Source organism: Salvelinus alpinus, chromosome 9, assembly GCF_045679555.1.
Source record: "Salvelinus alpinus chromosome 9, SLU_Salpinus.1, whole genome shotgun sequence".
Lineage (NCBI taxonomy): Eukaryota > Metazoa > Chordata > Actinopteri > Salmoniformes > Salmonidae > Salvelinus > Salvelinus alpinus.
In genome coordinates this window covers 65,445,421-65,463,266 of record NC_092094.1, presented here as the reverse complement: position 1 = coordinate 65,463,266, position 17,846 = coordinate 65,445,421, and the positions used below count along the sequence as shown (strand labels likewise).

The 17,846-nt window shown below is 42.4% G+C and overlaps 2 protein-coding genes across 4 annotated transcripts in view; one reads left to right on the top strand and one right to left on the bottom strand.

Annotated features, from left to right (window-relative positions):
- nid2a (nidogen 2a (osteonidogen)) overlaps positions 1-10,694 on the top strand; it is a 110,123-nt gene extending 99,429 nt beyond the window's left edge. The window contains exons 23-26 of one of the 2 annotated variants that reach the window (XM_071326978.1): positions 1,434-1,591; positions 4,770-4,893; positions 5,514-5,626; positions 10,130-10,694. In XM_071326978.1, the coding sequence (XP_071183079.1) occupies positions 1,434-1,591; positions 4,770-4,893; positions 5,514-5,625 (394 nt within the window). In that variant the 3' untranslated portion in view covers position 5,626; positions 10,130-10,694. Of the gene's footprint in view, positions 1-1,433; positions 1,592-4,769; positions 4,894-5,513; positions 5,627-6,563; positions 7,091-10,129 lie in introns of those variants that run through there. The other variant, XM_071326977.1, reaches the window with a different exon arrangement.
- On the bottom strand, positions 6,867-16,706 carry rtraf (RNA transcription, translation and transport factor). 2 transcript variants are annotated; one of them, XM_071326980.1, is made up of 8 exons: positions 16,505-16,706; positions 15,718-15,842; positions 14,506-14,605; positions 13,834-13,911; positions 13,037-13,125; positions 12,657-12,725; positions 10,834-10,882; positions 6,867-7,555 (listed from the first exon to the last, which is right to left on the bottom strand). In XM_071326980.1, exons 1-8 carry the CDS (start codon positions 16,563-16,565, stop codon positions 7,401-7,403), a joined length of 726 nt encoding a protein of 241 aa, XP_071183081.1. In that variant the 5' UTR covers positions 16,566-16,706; the 3' UTR covers positions 6,867-7,400. The 2 variants fall into 2 exon arrangements, with proteins under 2 accessions (XP_071183081.1, XP_071183080.1); XM_071326979.1 differs by having other exon boundaries at positions 13,834-13,922; positions 14,508-14,605; positions 16,505-16,685.
- Positions 16,707-17,846: the final 1,140 nt, after the last annotated feature.

Sequence of the window (17,846 nt, the reverse complement as noted above, 5' to 3'; positions counted from 1 at the left end):
AGATGTTGCCAGAGAATTGAATGTTCATTTCTCTACCATAAGCCTCCTCCAACATAGTTTTAGAGAATTTGGCAGTACGTCCAACCGGCCTCACAACCGCAGACCACGTATAACCACGCCAGCCCAGGACCTCCACATCCAGCTTCTTCACCTGCGGGTTCGTCTGAGGGTTGGGGTGCTGAGGAGTATTTATGTCTGTTATAAAGCCCTTTTGCGGGAAAAAACTAATTCTCATTGGCTGGGTTTGGCTCCCCAGTGGGTAGGCCTATGCCCTCCTAGGCCCACCTATGGCTGCGCCACTGCCCAGTCATGTGAAATCCATAGATTAGGGCCTGATTTATTCATTACAATTGACTAATTTCCAAAATCTCTTATATTTTTGTTCAGTGTATGTTATTGCTATGCTCTAATGATTTTGTAGATATGTGATAGGATAAAAAATAGCACCATCCTATATGATCCCGAACTCCCAAAGCGAGCCCTATTCATAAGAAAGAATAAACGTATGTTAGATATTATTGCGTCTAATTAGTTGGATTTATGCGAACCATATGTCGGTCAAAACCGTTGAAACGTAATAGCGAGTGCTTACATTTCTCCCTTTTAGTATCTGATCATGTGGCAAGAAGTATCGCACGAGACCCAGGGGGTACTTTATGTGATGGTTAAATTGTAGGAGGTTAATAGTGTTTGTGAATTTGCGCCGGATTTCTTGGCAACCCTCAGGGTTACACAAAAATACAATGCTGTTGCGAAGTCATTTTAAACACATGTAGAGTAGTCAAATCTAACCCATGATGCAGCCACCACCATGGTTGAAAAGAGTTGTACTCAGTGATGTGTTGGGTTGGATTTGCCCCAAACAAAACGCTTCGTATTCAAGACATGAAGTTAAGTTGTTTGCCAAATTTGTAGCAGTTTTACTTTCGTGTCTTATTGCAAACAGGAGGCATGTTTGGGAATATATTTATTCTGTACAGGTTTCCTTCGTTTCACTCTATGATTTAGGTTAGTATTGTGTAGTATCTACAATGTTGTTGATCCATTCCAATGACACAAAATCTCAATTTAATCAATAAAAAATTCAAGCTGTAATACAGCAAAATGTGGAAAAAGTCAAAGGGTGTGAATACTTTCTGAAGGCACTGTATATACCTATCTGGTTTCATATTCAGTGTATGCGGGAATTGAACCCACAACCTTGATGTGTAGTGGTGGAGTTGATTTGGAATCACTCCCTCCCGGGAGACTTGTAACCCCAAATGCCCCCCTCGGATCTAGAGGAAGTTAAGACTTGGGTTGGAGAGCGGGTGACCTGTGTTCGATCCCACCACTTACCCTTGCACACACCATTTATGAACCAAATGAGCCACCATCCACACCACCATAATTGCCATTTCTAAGTGCTTTCTAACTGTGTGTTGTCTCTCTAGGACCCTGTACTGGACCGACTGGAACAGGGAGGCCCCGAAAATCGAGAGATCCTCAGTGGATGGCCACAGCAGGAAGGTGCTGGTGAAGGACGGGATTGGCCTGCCCAACGCCTTGACCTTTGACACAGCCATGAGACAGGTGTGCTGGGCGGACGCAGGTAAGAATCTTGTGCCTCCTCTAGGAGCTTGGAGCATATAGAACCACACCTAAGGCATATAACTTGAACCAGCTTACTTTCCCAAATCCTCACAATCATAAAGAGGGGGAAAAAATGCTAAACTGATCTTGGATCACGTTTTTATTTTTTAACTAGGCATGTCAGTTAAGAAAAAATTCTTATTTAGAATGACGGCCTACCCCGGCCAAACCCGGATGACGCTGGGCCATTTGTGCACCGCCCTATGGGACTCCCAATCACGGCCGGATGTGATACAGCCTGTATTTGAACCAGGGACTCTAGTGACGCAGTGCCTTAGTCTGCTGCGCCACTCGGGAGGGCAGGGCTCCAGACATTTTAACCTGGTGGCACCAGCCCATGATTTGGTCGCGCAATAGAAACATTTGTAATCCTTTTATAAAGTCATTATAAATGATTTCACAATGCTTAATAAGACGTGTAATAGACTACTGAGTTGGTATTGTTGCTAATAACAAATACATTTCATATATGCTATTGCAAAATAAAATGTATTTGGTTGTGTTTATGAACGTTTTAGGAAGGCCTACTATTAGAATATGCAAAAAATATTTTTTCATGAATTTTTGTTACTGTAGGCTATATGTAAAAATGATAAACCACAAAACACCACAATTCAAGTGTTATACACGTCACAAAGAAATTCATTATTATTTAATTAAGACAGATCTTTAAAACATACAAAACACTAATAACTTGTATTTCAAAAGAACAGAATATAATATTTTAAGTTGTATTATGTTATTAGTCTGTGCTTAGTAGCCTATGCTGCCTCAAGTGCTCACATGTAGAACACATGGAATAACAGCTGTAATATAAAAAAAAATATATAAAAAAATAAATATATTTTGAAATAGAGCCCATGCCTTTTAAGTTGTTTGGTAAATGTATGATTTTAGATACCGTAGAACCTGCTCTTTCTGATTATGAAACCAAAACGTTTTACCTGCATGAATGTTGATTTGAAAACATTCCCTTTTTTTGTCAATTACCCACGCTGTGCGGCAGTCTCTTCATTCGCAAGGCAATTGATAATATAGTCACCTATAAGACCGTTGTCAATTTAATCTTGTCTTTAGGCTATATCTATTATTATAGGTCTGTGTGAAATTAGTTTTGATGTAGTTTTGATGGGCCATTGTCAGTTGGGCCATTGTCAGATGGCAGCCATGTGGTGAAGGAAGGGGAGGGGGGGGAATGACATGTCCTCCTATAACTCCTTATAACACAAACTCTGTTTGTGATATTGACATTCTAACCACAGTGTGTTGAATAGACTTATTTACAAAAGGTCAAGGGGGGACATGACTTGGAAAATTGCAGAGTAATAAAAATGTTAAATTCATATGACCTCAAAATGATGCTCTCTTGAGTTTTTAGCTCGTTATCTATGATTAATCTCTCCTATTTTATCTTTCAAATAAGTACATGGAGTTGTATGCTTGTTCACACACACAAGCTTATGGGTGAAATGATTGAATAATATGTATATGTACATTTATTTTGCAATGCTCGTGCTCATAACATGGCCGGTGTGGTTTGCCTGTAACATGCTGACTAAACCAGTGGTGGAGTCTGTGTAGCCAGGCGCTAAATTAGAATTTGGTTCTATTTTAGATGCTTGACCCCGTTGCAAGTCCCGCCTCTCCCATTACTCATTGGTTTTGACGAGCATATACCCACGTGGACGATGAAAGAGGTCCACATTCCAGTCCAGTTGGTGGCGGTAATGCACCTTAAAGTTGGTTGCCCAGCGCCATATAAAATCCACAGAAGAAGGACCATTCCCCATTTTTATCTGTGGATTAATTGTCGGAGTAGAGAACACAAGATGTTGTATTACTCAAAACGGGTCCAAATTCAACAAAGATCATTCTAAAAAAAGGACCACATGCATTTTAGGTAAAATAACAACCCAATGTTTATCTCCCAGGACAAGCTAGCTAGCAACAGCAAGCTAGCTAAATTACATGTCCCGATTTGAAGCTTCAGCACCATTCTCTCACTCCTTACCTGCTGCCTTACGCCTCGATCACACCAACAGCTCTATTTGCACGAAATATTATGCAGCATCATCTGGATATGTGTGCAACAAAAGCTCACCTTCTGTTACCGTTTCTGTTCAACTTGTTTATGCATACAGTTTGACGCATACGCTCTATAAATCAAACGTATGCACCACACAGAATGCTGGCTTGCAGCGTTCCATTGGAAATGAATGTACTTCTGGTGTACCCAAATGCAAGGACACTGTTGGTGTGATCGAGGCGTTACATGCATGCTGCTGAGGAGTCTTGGGCTACTATTGATTGTGAAGATGGAGGCATTTTTGATTGAAGTAAAATAAAAAAGTTAGAGTGCCTATATCTGTCTTTTTAATTGTGTGCTCCGTGTATTTAGTTTAAAATGGGTTATAAGTAAACTAGTTGGAAAATAAATATCATTAGCCTATTGCTGTCATTTGTTGGGGACGCACTAGCCTTTCTTCGTTGCCTAATTGCTGCAATACAGCCTGTTCAAAAACTTTTGTGACGTTTAAACCAGATAGCAATACACCACTGATAGTTGTTTCAGTTGATTTTGGTATTTTAACCTGCTTGTCGTCTGGTGGGGATAGACAAAATCAGCAGACGCACGGCTGGAGCTGGTTTGGTCAGCATGTAAAAGGCGATTTATGGTCAATCTGGCTCTGTATTGGCCATACAGCATTTACTGCTATGCGGCCTCTGCGGAAGTCAGGGCATTCATACTTCTTGCGCTTCGCGGAGCAGAACAAAGCTGTTGTCAAGGAAGTGAGTTTGTGTTTATACAGGACCTCCCACGGTCCCACACCCACCTACCCTCAAGCAATCCTGTCAATGCGGAGCTATACAGAGCCCTCTGCATTGTCACAAAATTTGGGAGGCGATTGAATAATGTAATTTTTTTTGCAACTCTCGAGTTTGCATGTTAGTGGGGATGGGGCCAAGCTGTTTTGGAGCAGAGTCAGAGGTGATGCACAGTTCAGATGCATACAGACTGTATACTATGAAAGGGGCTTATACTGTTATCAACCTGATGAAACCTATAAAATCTATCCCTTACCATCCCCAATCTCTTATATTTTCTTCCTGTGTCCTCCCCTCTTTCCCTCTCACAGGGACCAAGCGTTTGGAGTGCATTGCGTCCGATGGGACGGGTAGAAGGGTGATCCACAGCAACCTGAACTACCCATTCAGTATGGTGTTCTATGCCAACCACTTCTATTTCACAGACTGGAGGAGGTAAGAGAGGAACATAACTACCACTATTTAAACCCAGATATGTCAAATACTTAAGCTGTGCTTGATGGAGGTCGATGGGTGCAACGGTTGCATGCAAACCCTGTAAATAATGTTTAAAGTAGTGTTATTTTTAGGTTCAGTGTAATGGTATGAGAGAATGTTTTTTTTACTGATCGTCAACAACACATTGCACAACTGGCAGCAACCAGCTGAATTGCGAATACAATTTACATTTAAAAAAAAAATTGTGTACCAAAACACAAACAAAAGACCAAGCAAGCGCAATGAATGAAAGTATCTAGTAATGTTCATCATTAGCTGTTGTCTTGAGCAGAGAGGGCATTGATGTTAAAGCTAGGGAGAAAGTTAGGGCTCAATTCAATTTGTATTGCTTCAGTGTTACAGATTGCGAGATTGAAATGTAAGTTATTTCAAATTGAGCCGACACAAGCAGCATTTACCGCAAATGATGGAACATTGCCTTTAAATTTCAATCATACTGTAATGCCGAACTTCAGCACCACGGATGGAATCTAGCCCTCCATCACAGGCCAGGAGCTCTTCATCAAGGCACTTGGTTCAAACTTGAATACGCATTTTTTTTCCTATGGTGTTTGTAGGGACGGAGTCATTGCTCTGAGTCGGGACAGCAGCCAGTTCACAGACGAGTACCTACCTGACCAGAGGTCTCACCTGTACGGCGTCACCATCGCTACCACCCACTGTCTATAAGGTAATAGTGTACATCTTTATAGCGTACTGTCCATGGGGTGAACGTTTACATCAAGCTGCCTCATGCTACAGAAACATAATTATGTGGGCTCACGCAAATCTTGACTCATGTTATTGGTGACGTTCCAGGTTGTCTTTTTGCAGTCGTGCTGTGCATCTCAGAAGATTGCTATATCTTATGAATTGGTAACAAGACACTTCCTTAGACATTGAGATCTGATAATCTGTGCAGCGCCTGCGAAACAATATGGAACACCAACAATATTACCCTCGTGTCAAAGTGATAGCAATAGCATTCACTGTTGTCAGTGGTTTTGCACATCTGGTGGAATTAAATCAGATGAACTGTTCCACTTGAATTGTACTGTATGGCTTATGCCTTTTGGGGAGTCGGGTAAGATAAAAGCAGTCTGTGTAGCCTGAAATGCTTATCTTTTTGCAACTCTGCAGATTAAGTATGGTCCCCAGTGTTGAGGCTCCCTGCTTTCTCACAAGCTTAGTTACGTGACGGTATCATAGCCTGCAAAAAGAAAAAAAACTGTAAAATGCCAAATAACAGAAGCATTACAAACAGCCTTGAAACAGAACCTGTCAACTAGGAAGTTCCTCGGGGGGGTGGGTAGAAGGCACCTGCTGCCAAATCACTGTACTTTAGATCTAGGTGATGAAATGTGACCGGTCCTCGCTTAGACATCAAAGCACTTCAAAGCCATGGAAATCTAGCGGCAAGAGCCCTATGAAATGACAGTCTTGCGTTTGGTGGGAGCACTCTTGAAATGTAAAAAGAGGGGTATTTATGGAGATTAAAAAAAAGACAAGTTTGGAAAGTAATGTTTGTTCTGTGACTGACGTTCGTTTTTTTTAGCTGAGTGTGGGGTAGCCATCAAGGATTTTCGCTATCCTTCCTGTTGCCCTAACGTGGTTGTCATCTGTTGCAGGGAGACAATGATAGAGACAATCGTGTTTATGGTGCTATTTTGGCCGTCTTGACGTGCTTGCCCGTGAGAACCCTTCCGTCGTACACTGCTACAGAGGCGGCGAAAGAAGACACTCGTCTTCTGGAGCAAGTGTTCCACCAACCACAGCAAATTTACAAAACACCAACTGCGACAACCCCCCGCAAAAAAAGTTTTGTACATTTGTTTTATACCTCATTTCTTACTTTCTACTGTATTTTTGTATGTGACTTTTTAATGAAAGCCAAAGAAAATAGCTTTGAAATAAGATCTTTGAGCCACAAGTCCTGTTATACCTGTCAATGTGTATTGAATGAACACACAGCAATGCAGTATGAGTATTCTGTGCACTAATAAGAATTTTGTATTTCACCACATGGAATTTTGTCTTCACAAATATCTGTTTTACCAGTTTTTTTTAAAGTTTTTTTTTTTTTTTTTTTTTTAAATCCTTTTATTTTTTGTAAGATGTGATATTTATAACAATAAAATGTGATTCAGGACTTAAACAGAAATGGGTCATTTCAGCAAAGAATCTGAGAACTAACCATTTCTTATAAAAAAAGAATGTATTTCATACATTTTCATTCCAAAAAAAGGCTTCCCCCCCTCCAAAACAAGTCGATTTAATTCCAATCCTCCCAGCTCATCAAAAACATCCAAATCAAAAAGGCTTCTTCATGGTTGTTAGGGGGAGGCAAAAATAGAATAAGAACAGGGTCCTGGACCATGTATAGTTTGTGTGACTGGTACTGCTTTTCCACAGACTGCGTGTGTTGGGAGTTATAGGGCAGAGGTCAAGGGATCAGGCAGGCCGGGTCATCTACCGACCTTTCCCAGGCGGTGGTCTGTCTTGGGGTCTGCGATGATGGCCTGGACAGCTACGATAGCCTCGTTGATCCGGGTCTGCAGGTCTCGCAGCTCCTCAATGTGGAGCAGACGCAGGATCTGAGCCGCTTCGTTCAGGGTAGCGTCTGCAGAGAAAGGCGCAGCACACCGTTAAGAGGCCGTGTTCCAGGACATGAGATTATGCTCAGTCAGTGATCAGCGACTAAGGTCACAGTTGAATTCTTGTAGGAACACATGTTGACAGGATTAAGGATGCATGCAATCATGCTTTTGTTTTCCCTAGGTTCTAAATGCTGTGTTAAAAAAAAAGAAACCATTTGTAGTGACCCGAAAAGAAAGAAAAAAACTTCCATACATATACTACCGTTCAAAAGCTTGGGGTCACTTTGAAATGTCCTTGAAAGAAAAACAAATTTGTCCATTAAAAGAACATCAAATTGATCAGAAATACAGTGTAGACATGGTTCATGTTGTGAATTACTATTGTAGCTGGAAAAAGCTGATTTTTTATGGAATATCTACATAGGCGCACAGAGGCCCATTTATCAGCAACCACCACTCCTGTGTTCCAATGGCAGGTTGTGTTAGCTAAAACATTTTGTTTCTGGCCATTTTGAGCCTGTAATCAAACCCACAAATGCTGATGCTCCAGATACTCAACTAGTCTAAAGACCAGTTTTATTTCTTCTTTAGTCACCACAGTTTTCAGCTGTGCTAACATAACTGGAAAAGGGTTCTCATGATCAATTAGCCTTTTAAAACTGATAAACTTGGATTAGCCAACACAACGTGCCATTGGAACACAGGAGTGGTGGTTACTGATAATGGGCCTCTGTACACCTATGTAGATAATGCATTAAAAAAATATAAACTCAGCAAAAAAAAAGAACATCCTCACTGTTAACTGCATTTATTTTCAGCAAACTTAACATGTGTAAATATGTGTATGAACATAACAAGATTCAATAACTGAGACAAACTGAACAAGTTCCACAGATATGTGACTAACAGAAATGGAATAATGTGTCCCTGAACAAAGGGGGGGAGGGTCAAAATCAAAAGTCAGTATCTGGTGTGGCCACCAGCTGCATTAAGTACTGCAGTGCATCTCCTCCTCATGGACGGCACCAGATTTGTCAGTTCTTGCTATGAGATGTTACCCCACTCTTCCAAGGCACCTGCAAGTTCACAGACATTTCTGTGAGGGAAATGGCCTTAGCCCTCACCCTCCGATCCAACACGTGCCCAATGGGATTGAGATCTGGACTCTTCACTGGCCATGGCAGAACACTGACATTCCGGTCTTGCAGGAAATCACACAGAACGAGCAGTATGGCTGGTGGCATTGTCATGCTGGAGGGTCATGTCAGGATGAGCAAATCTGACCATCACCCCTGGTGAGACAAAACCGCGACTCGTCAGTGAAGAGCACTTTTTGCCAGTCCTGTCTGGTCCAGTGACGGTGGGTTTGTGCCCATAGGCGATGTTGTTGCCGGTGATGTCTGGTGAGGACCTGCCTTGCAACAGGCCTACAAGCCCTCAGTCCAGCCTCTCGTGGACAGTCTGAGCACTGATGGAGGGATTGTGCGTTCCTGTTGCCATCCTGTACCTGTCCCGCAGGTGTGATGTTCGAATGTGCAGGTGTTGTTACACGTGGTCTGCCACTGCGAGGACGATCAGCTGTCCGTCCTGTCTCCCTGTAGCGCTGTCTTAGGCGTCTCACAGTACAGACATTGCAATTTATTTATTGCCCTGGCCACATCTGCAGTCCTCATGCCTCCTTGCAGCATGACAAATGGCACATTCACACATGAGCAGGGACCCTGGGCATCTTTCTTTTGGTGTTTTTCAGAGTCAGTAGAAAGGCCTCTTTAGTGTCCTAAGTTTTCATAACTGTGACCTTAATTGCCTTAAAGCTGTTAGTGTCTAAATGACCGTTCCACAGGTGCATGTTCATTAATTGTTTATGGTTCATTGAACAAGCATAGGAAACAGTGTTTAAACCCTTTACAATGAAGACATTTGCATTTTTACGAATTATCTTTGAAAGACAGGGTCCTGAAATCAGCCGTTTCCAGCAACAATAGTCATTTACAACATTAACAATGTCTATACTGTATTTCTGATCAATTTGATCTTTTAATGGACACCCAAAAAAATAAAAGCGCATTACTTTCAAAAACAAGGACATTTCTAAGTGACCCAGAACTTTTTAACGGTAGTGTACATACCTCTCGGCAAGTATGTACAACTCCTGCACTGACACAGCTTGATATTGTGTTGACATTAGGCCACTTCAAACAGAGGTTCACAGGGAAATGTCACTCATCTCCACATTGACACATTCCATGTCGTTTCCTTTGCCCGGATGCATCTCCAACAGATCTGGATCAGATCTTGACTATGTGATGGCCCTAGCCACCCAAGCATTACATCAACAGTAGATCAATAAATTCCATTACTGTTCTGTCAATCATATCAATAGGACAGAATGGGTTTGCCATGGTGCCCAAGGGGGCAGCCTAGCTGGGCTGTTAGCTCCTGCAAATGTATTGTTAATTTTGTTCTATTATTTTTCTGCAAACTGTTGTTTTAGGAAGATAATTACAGATCACACAAATCTGGTGATCTGAAATCATATTTTCAATAACACAATAAATCAATTATAATATTGATTGCACTGCTGGCTTGCTTTACAGCTAGCTTTGATTTGGGGAGCTCATGCCGGGGATTTCCTCTTGAGGTGTCGGACAGACTGGACTCTGTGCTGAATCGTAGCGCTGTAATGGAAGCCTGATACATTGGGACTGGGAGACGATTCAGCCTGGAGAACACCACTGGAGAATACTCGGGCTGAGGAGCTACGGGGATGCGATTCAACTCAGCGAAGGTGGCTAAGCAGTGGAAAGATTTGCAAGGCGGAGCCAGGCTACTCCCAAGTGGTCGCAACCAACGTGGTTTGGACAGTGAAGAAAGCTGGCTAGTTCTGCAAGCTATTCCCAAGTAGAACAACCACTTATCTGGAGGACTATTCAAATGTGTTATGTTTTGATCTTGCAGTATTTAATTATTTGGGCCATGTGATATTTACTGCAATTCAGCTTTTAGCTGTGATTGTGTAACATGTTTGAAGAGGACCACAATGGAAATACGTTTTTTACTTAAATGCATTGTATCCACATTTGTATTGCGTTTTATAATTGTCAAATAAAAAAGTGTGGAGGCCATTAAGATGATAGTAATCGTCTTGGGCACAAAAGGGAATTGACAGCGTAAGCATTTGCAGTTACAGAAGAACTTCAAAATGTAATTTAGGGACTAGTCCCTTTACGAGGATAATACACTGCCGTTTGAAAATGTGTCCCGTGTGCATTACTTAAAATACTCGACTGCGAGCACTCACCTCCAGTATCAAAGCCGAGGACGTGCTTGTCCAAGGCCACGGGGAGACCCTTGAGGCAAAAACAGGAAGAGACATCACAGCAATTAGGGGACACAGGAAATGCCAATATACAGCAGTCTTCTTAAAATAGCGTAGCCACGGAGATGACTTCCAGACCACTGCACACAGGCCTTACCCATCACACTCTGAGGCTCCATGTACAGTGCCTTGCAAAAGTTTTCATCCCCCTTGGCGTTTTTCCTATTTTGTTGCATTACAACCTGCAACTTAAATGGATTTTTATTTGGATTTCATATAATGGACATACACAAAATAGTCCAAAGGCGGTGTATTCACCGCCTTTGCTATGAAGCCCCTAAATAAGATCTGGTGTAACCAATTACCTTCAGAAGTCATAAAAGTCCACCTGTGTGCAATCTAAATGTCACATGATCTATCACAATCTCATATACATACACCTGTTCTGAAAGTCCCCAGAGTCCGCAACGCCACTAAGCAAGGGGCAGCACCAAGCAAGCGGCACCATGAAGACCAAGAAGCTCTCCAAACAGGTCAGGGACAAAGTTGGATTAGTACAGATCGGGGTTGGGTTATAAAAAAAAAAAAATGCAACTTTGAACATCTCACAGAGCACCGTTAAACCCATTATTTTAATAAAATTGAATGTGGCACCACAACAAACCTGCCAAGAGAGGGCCGCCCACCAAAACTCACAGACCAATCAGAGGCAACAAAGTGACCAAAGATAACCCTGAAGGCGCTACAAAGCTCCACAGCGGAGATGGGAGTATCTGTCCATAGGACCACATTAAACCATACACTCCACAGAGCTGGGCTTTACAGATGAGTGGCCAGAAAAAAGCTATTGCGTAAAGAAAAAAAATAAGCAAACACATTTGATGTTCGCCAAAGGGCATGTGGGAGACTCCCCAAACATATGGAAGAAGGTACTCTTTTTGGCCATCAAGGAAAGCGCAAACCCAACACCTCATCACCCGAGAACGTTATCCCCATCGGGAATGTTTTCCCCCATCGGCAGGGAGTGGGAAACTGGTTAGAATTGAAGGAATGATGGGTGGCGCTAAATACAGGGAAATTCTTGAGGGAAACCTGTTTCAGTCTTCCAGAGATTTGAGACTGGGACGGAGGTTCACCTTCCAGCAGGACAATGATCCTAAGCATACTGCGAAAGCAACACTCGAGTGGTTTAAGGGGAAACATTTAAATGTCTTGGAATGGCCTCGTCAAAGCCCAGACCTCAATCCAATTGAGAATCTGTGGTATGACTTAAAGATTGCTGTACACCAGCAGAACCCATCCAACTTGAAGGAGCAGTTTTGCCTTGAAGAATGGGCAAAAATCCCAGTGGCTAGATGTGCCAAGCTTAAAGAGACAAACCCCAAGAGACTTGCATCTGTAATTGCTGCAAAAGATGGCTCTACAAAGTATTGACTTTGGGGGGGTGAATAGTTTTGCACGCGCAAGTTCAGTTTTTTGTCTTATTTCCCCCCCAAAAATCTATTTTATTTCAGGTTGTAAGGCAGTACGAGTGCCCACACCCCTGTCCATATCATTTTATTAATTGTGATTTAAAAAGGCTAAACTGATGCTAAACCAGTACTCAGATGTTTTGTACGGAGAGTTCAGAGTGCACTTGAGTGTGCTTGCCTTGTGCAAATGGTCCCAAAAATACAAAACCTGTCCTGCTTGGACCCAGTTCTGAAGTATTGTGGGCATTCTTTCAGATCACGTTTTCAAACCTTTGTCATTTTGATGAGGTCTAAATGTGTAGGCGGGAGGGTGGATCTTCCTCAGTATCTCACCTCTTTAGACTGCCTGGCCTTGGCTATAGCTTCTGGGGTCAGTCTCTCTTGGATGAGGATCCTTATAGCCTGTTGGACAAGTGGAATAACCACACCATTGCTAACAAATCTGCATACGTCTGAAATCTGCACAGGGTCATCATTTACAACATGGTCATAAGAACTGAGTAACACCCTTTTCACAGTATAGTGCCAATCCGAACTGGCTCTGATATTTTCATTTTACATTGTCCTTTTAGCAAGGTTCCAGTAGCTATGGTGGGTGCGTAACTAGGCCATCGCACTACCGCTAGGCACAGCTTGGCTCAGTAGTGTGAAAAGGGCCTTAGTACATTTGTCCCACTTCATAGACATGGTGCTTGATGGCTGCTGGTTCTCACCTTCAGCATGACCAGGTAGTCGTCGTGACGCTGGATCTTCAGCATGTTAGCCAGGCCCATCACACCAGCCTTAAAGTCTGGGTTGTTGCCTTGAGGAGCAAGAAGGGAACACACCCAGTCACCTTAACACTATACACATATCTACCCCTACCACTCCAGTATCCCTGCACATTGTAATTATGGTATTGGCACTGACCCTGTACATTCAGTAGCTTACTTTCGTGTTCTTCTCATTTCTATTCCTTGTGTTTTTGTTCTACTTTATAGTACTACAGATATTGATTACTGCATTGTTGGGAAAGAGCTTTCAAGAAAGGCATTTCACTGTATTTGTGCAAGTGACAATAAAACATGAAACACTTATTTTCAATACAGCATGGGCCTGTTGACATTCATAATGTCAGCTGGAGTTACAACTGTCCCTGTTGGTTTTGATTCTCATCTTGTTTTGCATGGTACTCAAACAAAAGATAACCATATGTAATCACTGGGAATAAACCATATTCAAGGGAAGTCAAGCCTAAGCAGGCCAGGTAGGTAATAATGAGCATAAAGCAAAAGAATAGCTAGTGAACGGCACCACATGAGCCTGAGGTATCCAACGTTTCTAGTCACCACTGTCAGCCTCTACATTCCCATAGCAGTGGTAGGTTTCTGTGTGCAATGATGATTTTATCACAAAACATCAGGGACAGAGGAAGAGGAGTGGATAGAGGATGAGAGAGATGAGTAGAGGGGTAAGGAGAGGGAGGAGGATAGGTATTTAGAGGAAGAGATGAAAGAGTGGTTAAGCTCACTGTCCAGATGGATGAGTGGATCCGAGGGTTTCTCCGCCTTGGTGGCCGTGGCTGGCGGACAGTTCTTGTACTTCTCAACTGGGGAGCCAGTGGGACATACAACATCCAGAAAGTGACCACTTAGTCGATGCCCCCCACTTATTACATACTACTTAACTGCTTTTACAACAAAATACTTGCTTTAATAGTGTGTAAACTCAGTCATTTAACAGTCCTGGACACTAACAATAGTGTATGGCAACAGAGGGTGGAACCACAATTAGATTATCCCTCTAACCCCTAGACAGGCAGCCTAGTGGTTAGAGTGTTGGACTAGTAACCGAAAGGTTGCAAGATCGAATCCCTGAGCTGACAAGGTAAAAATCTGTTGTTCTGCCCCTGAACAAGGCAGTTAACCCACTGTTCCTAGGCTCTCATTGAAAATAATAATATGTTCTTAACTGACTTGCCTAGTTAAATAAAGGTCAAATAATGATCCCTTATGGTGGAGCAGTCAAAGTTGCCACTGTTAATACAATGCTACCATCTAGAGGCTGAAAACCACCACAACAATACATTCAAAGTAGTAATATGGTCTAAGTACACACAACGGGCACCGAATCACACAAGGAAAATAACACTAGTCCCTTCAATAAATCAAGAGATATAAGGAGTAAATGGATGGTACAGTACCATTGTCTCCATACTCGAACCGAACTGCTAGACCCAGCAACCAGTCCACCGACTCCTGTCTCTCTTGGACACTGAATGGGCAGTTTACATCTTGAAGATACTACGTAGGAAACAGAAAATCAAGCTCATGTTCAGTAGGGAGAAAACGTGCCACAGTGTGCCTTACAGAACATGACCCAGGGTACTGTGAATACAAGGTTCCTGAGACCATAACACAATCTTCTTCGAAATGGTTTACCTCCATTGGAGTGGTGTCATTACTAGCTCTCACCAGGTAGCTCTTTGATTCAGAGCTTGTGTATTCATCAGCGCTCACCATAAAACTAAAAGAAGCATTTATTGGACAAATGCACGTAGGTCCCTCCCAGTTTGCTTCCGTTTGGTTCCTATTGAATACACCACAGGTGAGACATGGCTGAACAATTGTTTTCAAATGCCACCATTCACATTTTATGAAAAAAAAAATGGTAGTTTCTCCTTGAGCAGCATGTCTTACCCAGCGGAACCTTTACTGTCCAGACTCACACTGGGGAACTATTCAAGCCTGGAGACAAAGGTTTCTGGTGCAAGCGCTGACTGACATGTGCTATGTCTCAAGAGTCTTTCCTCATCCCGTTCTCCTCTCGCCACTTTCTCAAAAATGGGAGTTGGTAGCGAGAGGATTCGTGGAGAGGGTGCTTCCTGGACAGAAAACGGGATGGTAACTTCACAACGGAGGTTCTCAAATGAAAAAGAGAGCATCACAGCTATGGAGACCAGTGATTAGGCCGGTAAATCGGATTGCTTTCAGCATTCTAGAATGATTAGGCCTACAGACTAATCCTGGGGCGTGTTCAGCAGGACGTTTTGGAATGTTCAGATAGAAATATGTCATGTAGAACAAACATTCATGTCTGCTCTATTCATAGGATTTCCATCTGCAACACTTGACACCATTTGGCCTTGGACTGGCTTTATTGTTTTGCCTGTGATGTAAACAGTTAGGGAAGGGGTTGAGAACAGATCCTCCTAGATACACTGATAAAGTGGAAAAAGAACCCCATCGTTCAGTAAGAAGACAATTATGAAACATGGAGATACTACATGAACTTGCCCAATAAGAAAGAACACCAATTTTCGTTTAAATGTGTTACAGTGCGCCCTACTGAACACAACCCCGGTTGTAATATGAACAGACCTTTGACTGGCCCTGCAGCTAGCCTTGCTGCTCACCTGCTCAAAGGACTTGGGCCATTCCGAGCTGGGGATATTTCTCAGGTTGCCCCGGTCTTCAATTTTGTAGTGTCTGATTTTCTGGTCTTCCAGCCACACAATGAAATTCCTGAACTCTGTCTCATCTGTGCAAAGCAGAACATGAAGACAGTGACACAATAACTAGATGCACAAATGGTGGTAATAATAGATTTCCTGTGTTAAATTATAGGCTGTGTTATAATAACTGGGGAGCTAGTGGGAATATATAGCACTCACCACATTTATATTGAACCGGCAGAAATTCGCATATGAAAATTCCTAAGGCAACTCACTTCTAATATACCAACAAGGAATATAGAGAGTATCACTTTCAGATGCCACCCCTAGCCTAGCTAAAGTTAGTTAATTATCTAACATTACCTAGTTGCGTTCTCCGTCTCCACTGCCTCGCTAGCACTGCTGTTCGTAAACTAGCTACGCTAGTTAGCCAACTACCTGGTTTAGCTAGCTCCCAAAAAGCTAGTTAGCTGGGCAAATGCACAAAACCTGACCTAACAAGACTCACAGGTTAATAATTTTGTATTATTAACACAGCTAATATAAACAAAACATGCATACATATTACATACATGGCTGTATCGAAATGTTTTAGACTTAAGAGTAACGTCAAAGACAGTATGGTAACAACTAACGTTAGCTAGCTAGATGCTACAGCTACATATTTTGAGCATGGCAATGGGTGGCTCTGAAAGTGCACGTCATTCACTAGCAGATAGCTTGTTTATCGTGGTTTTGTTATAGCTACCGTTGCAGTCAAATCCAGAGGGGTTATGATAATCCAACGCTGTCAGTTTTCTTCGAAACATTTTGTCAAGTGGTTCTACCTTTATAGGTCACAAATAGTGGAACTCCTAGCAGAGATGCACAGAGTGCTTCTGTGGGTTTTATGGCGGACTACAACCCAAAAAGGTGTATTGCCGCCACCAACTGGACGGGTTGAAACCAAAACAAGGTAAAACGAAAATCCATACATTTTATTTGTTTTTATTTAACTAGGCAAGTCAATTAAGAACAAATTATTATTTACAAATGACGGCCTACCCCGCACAAACCCTTCACCACGACGACGCTAGGCCAATTGTGTGCTGCCCTATGGGACTTCCAATCAGGCTTTTGTGATACAGCATGGAATCGAACCAGGGTCTGTAGTGACACTGAGATGCAGTGCCTTAGACCGCTGCGCCACTCGGGAGCACCCATACATGATAGGGAAACTAACTTAATCCACCTAAATAAAAAAATTGTACATTGACAAAACAAAATTAAACTCCCACTTCTTTCAATTCTCCATATGTCCCTTCTCAGGCTCTAGGGCCTGAGCGATTGCTACGGCTTGTGATAATATTCCATATTACTCCTTTGCCGAGAAATCTTTCAGCCCCAGGAACCGCTCTGCCACTTCCACAATGATTTCTATCTTCCTGAACTTTCTCTCCACCTTGGCAGTGCCATTATCACCATAGCTATAAAGGCCACAAAGTCCACCTTCTTAACCTTTAAAATGTCAGGATCCAGCTGGTGAAAGGCAATCCCTGCAGCCTGCAGTGAAGGCCTATCCACCACTATGGACTCTTCAAGTGCACCATTCACACCCTCAACCCTTTTAACAGCTGCTGCATATGATATGCTCTGGATAGCCCTGACTTTGGGCATTCGAAAGACGTGGCTTCATGGTTCCCACCACAATTGCAACACTTTTATAACACATATGATATTTTCTACAACTTGGACATTTCGGCTTCTCCCTTCTGCAAACACTTTTGAAACATGACCAAAAGCATTACAATGATCGCATTTATCCCATTGGTCTTGGGGTAAATGCTCCGACTCTGTAGTTAATATACCCTAACTGCACTTGAGTAGGGAGACTCCATATCAAAAAACAAAAGAACAGATAGACTTAACTTTTTCTTCATTCACCACACAATTCATCCGACGTGCATCAATCACTCCAGGAATATGTTTTATCTCTTAAACATCTACTTCCTACGAGACTCCAGATATAACCCCCTTGAGGGGTGCCCTGTTCCTAAGAGACACACGCGACACTTCAAACTTGTAAAATCGGGTGAGACGCAACACACCTT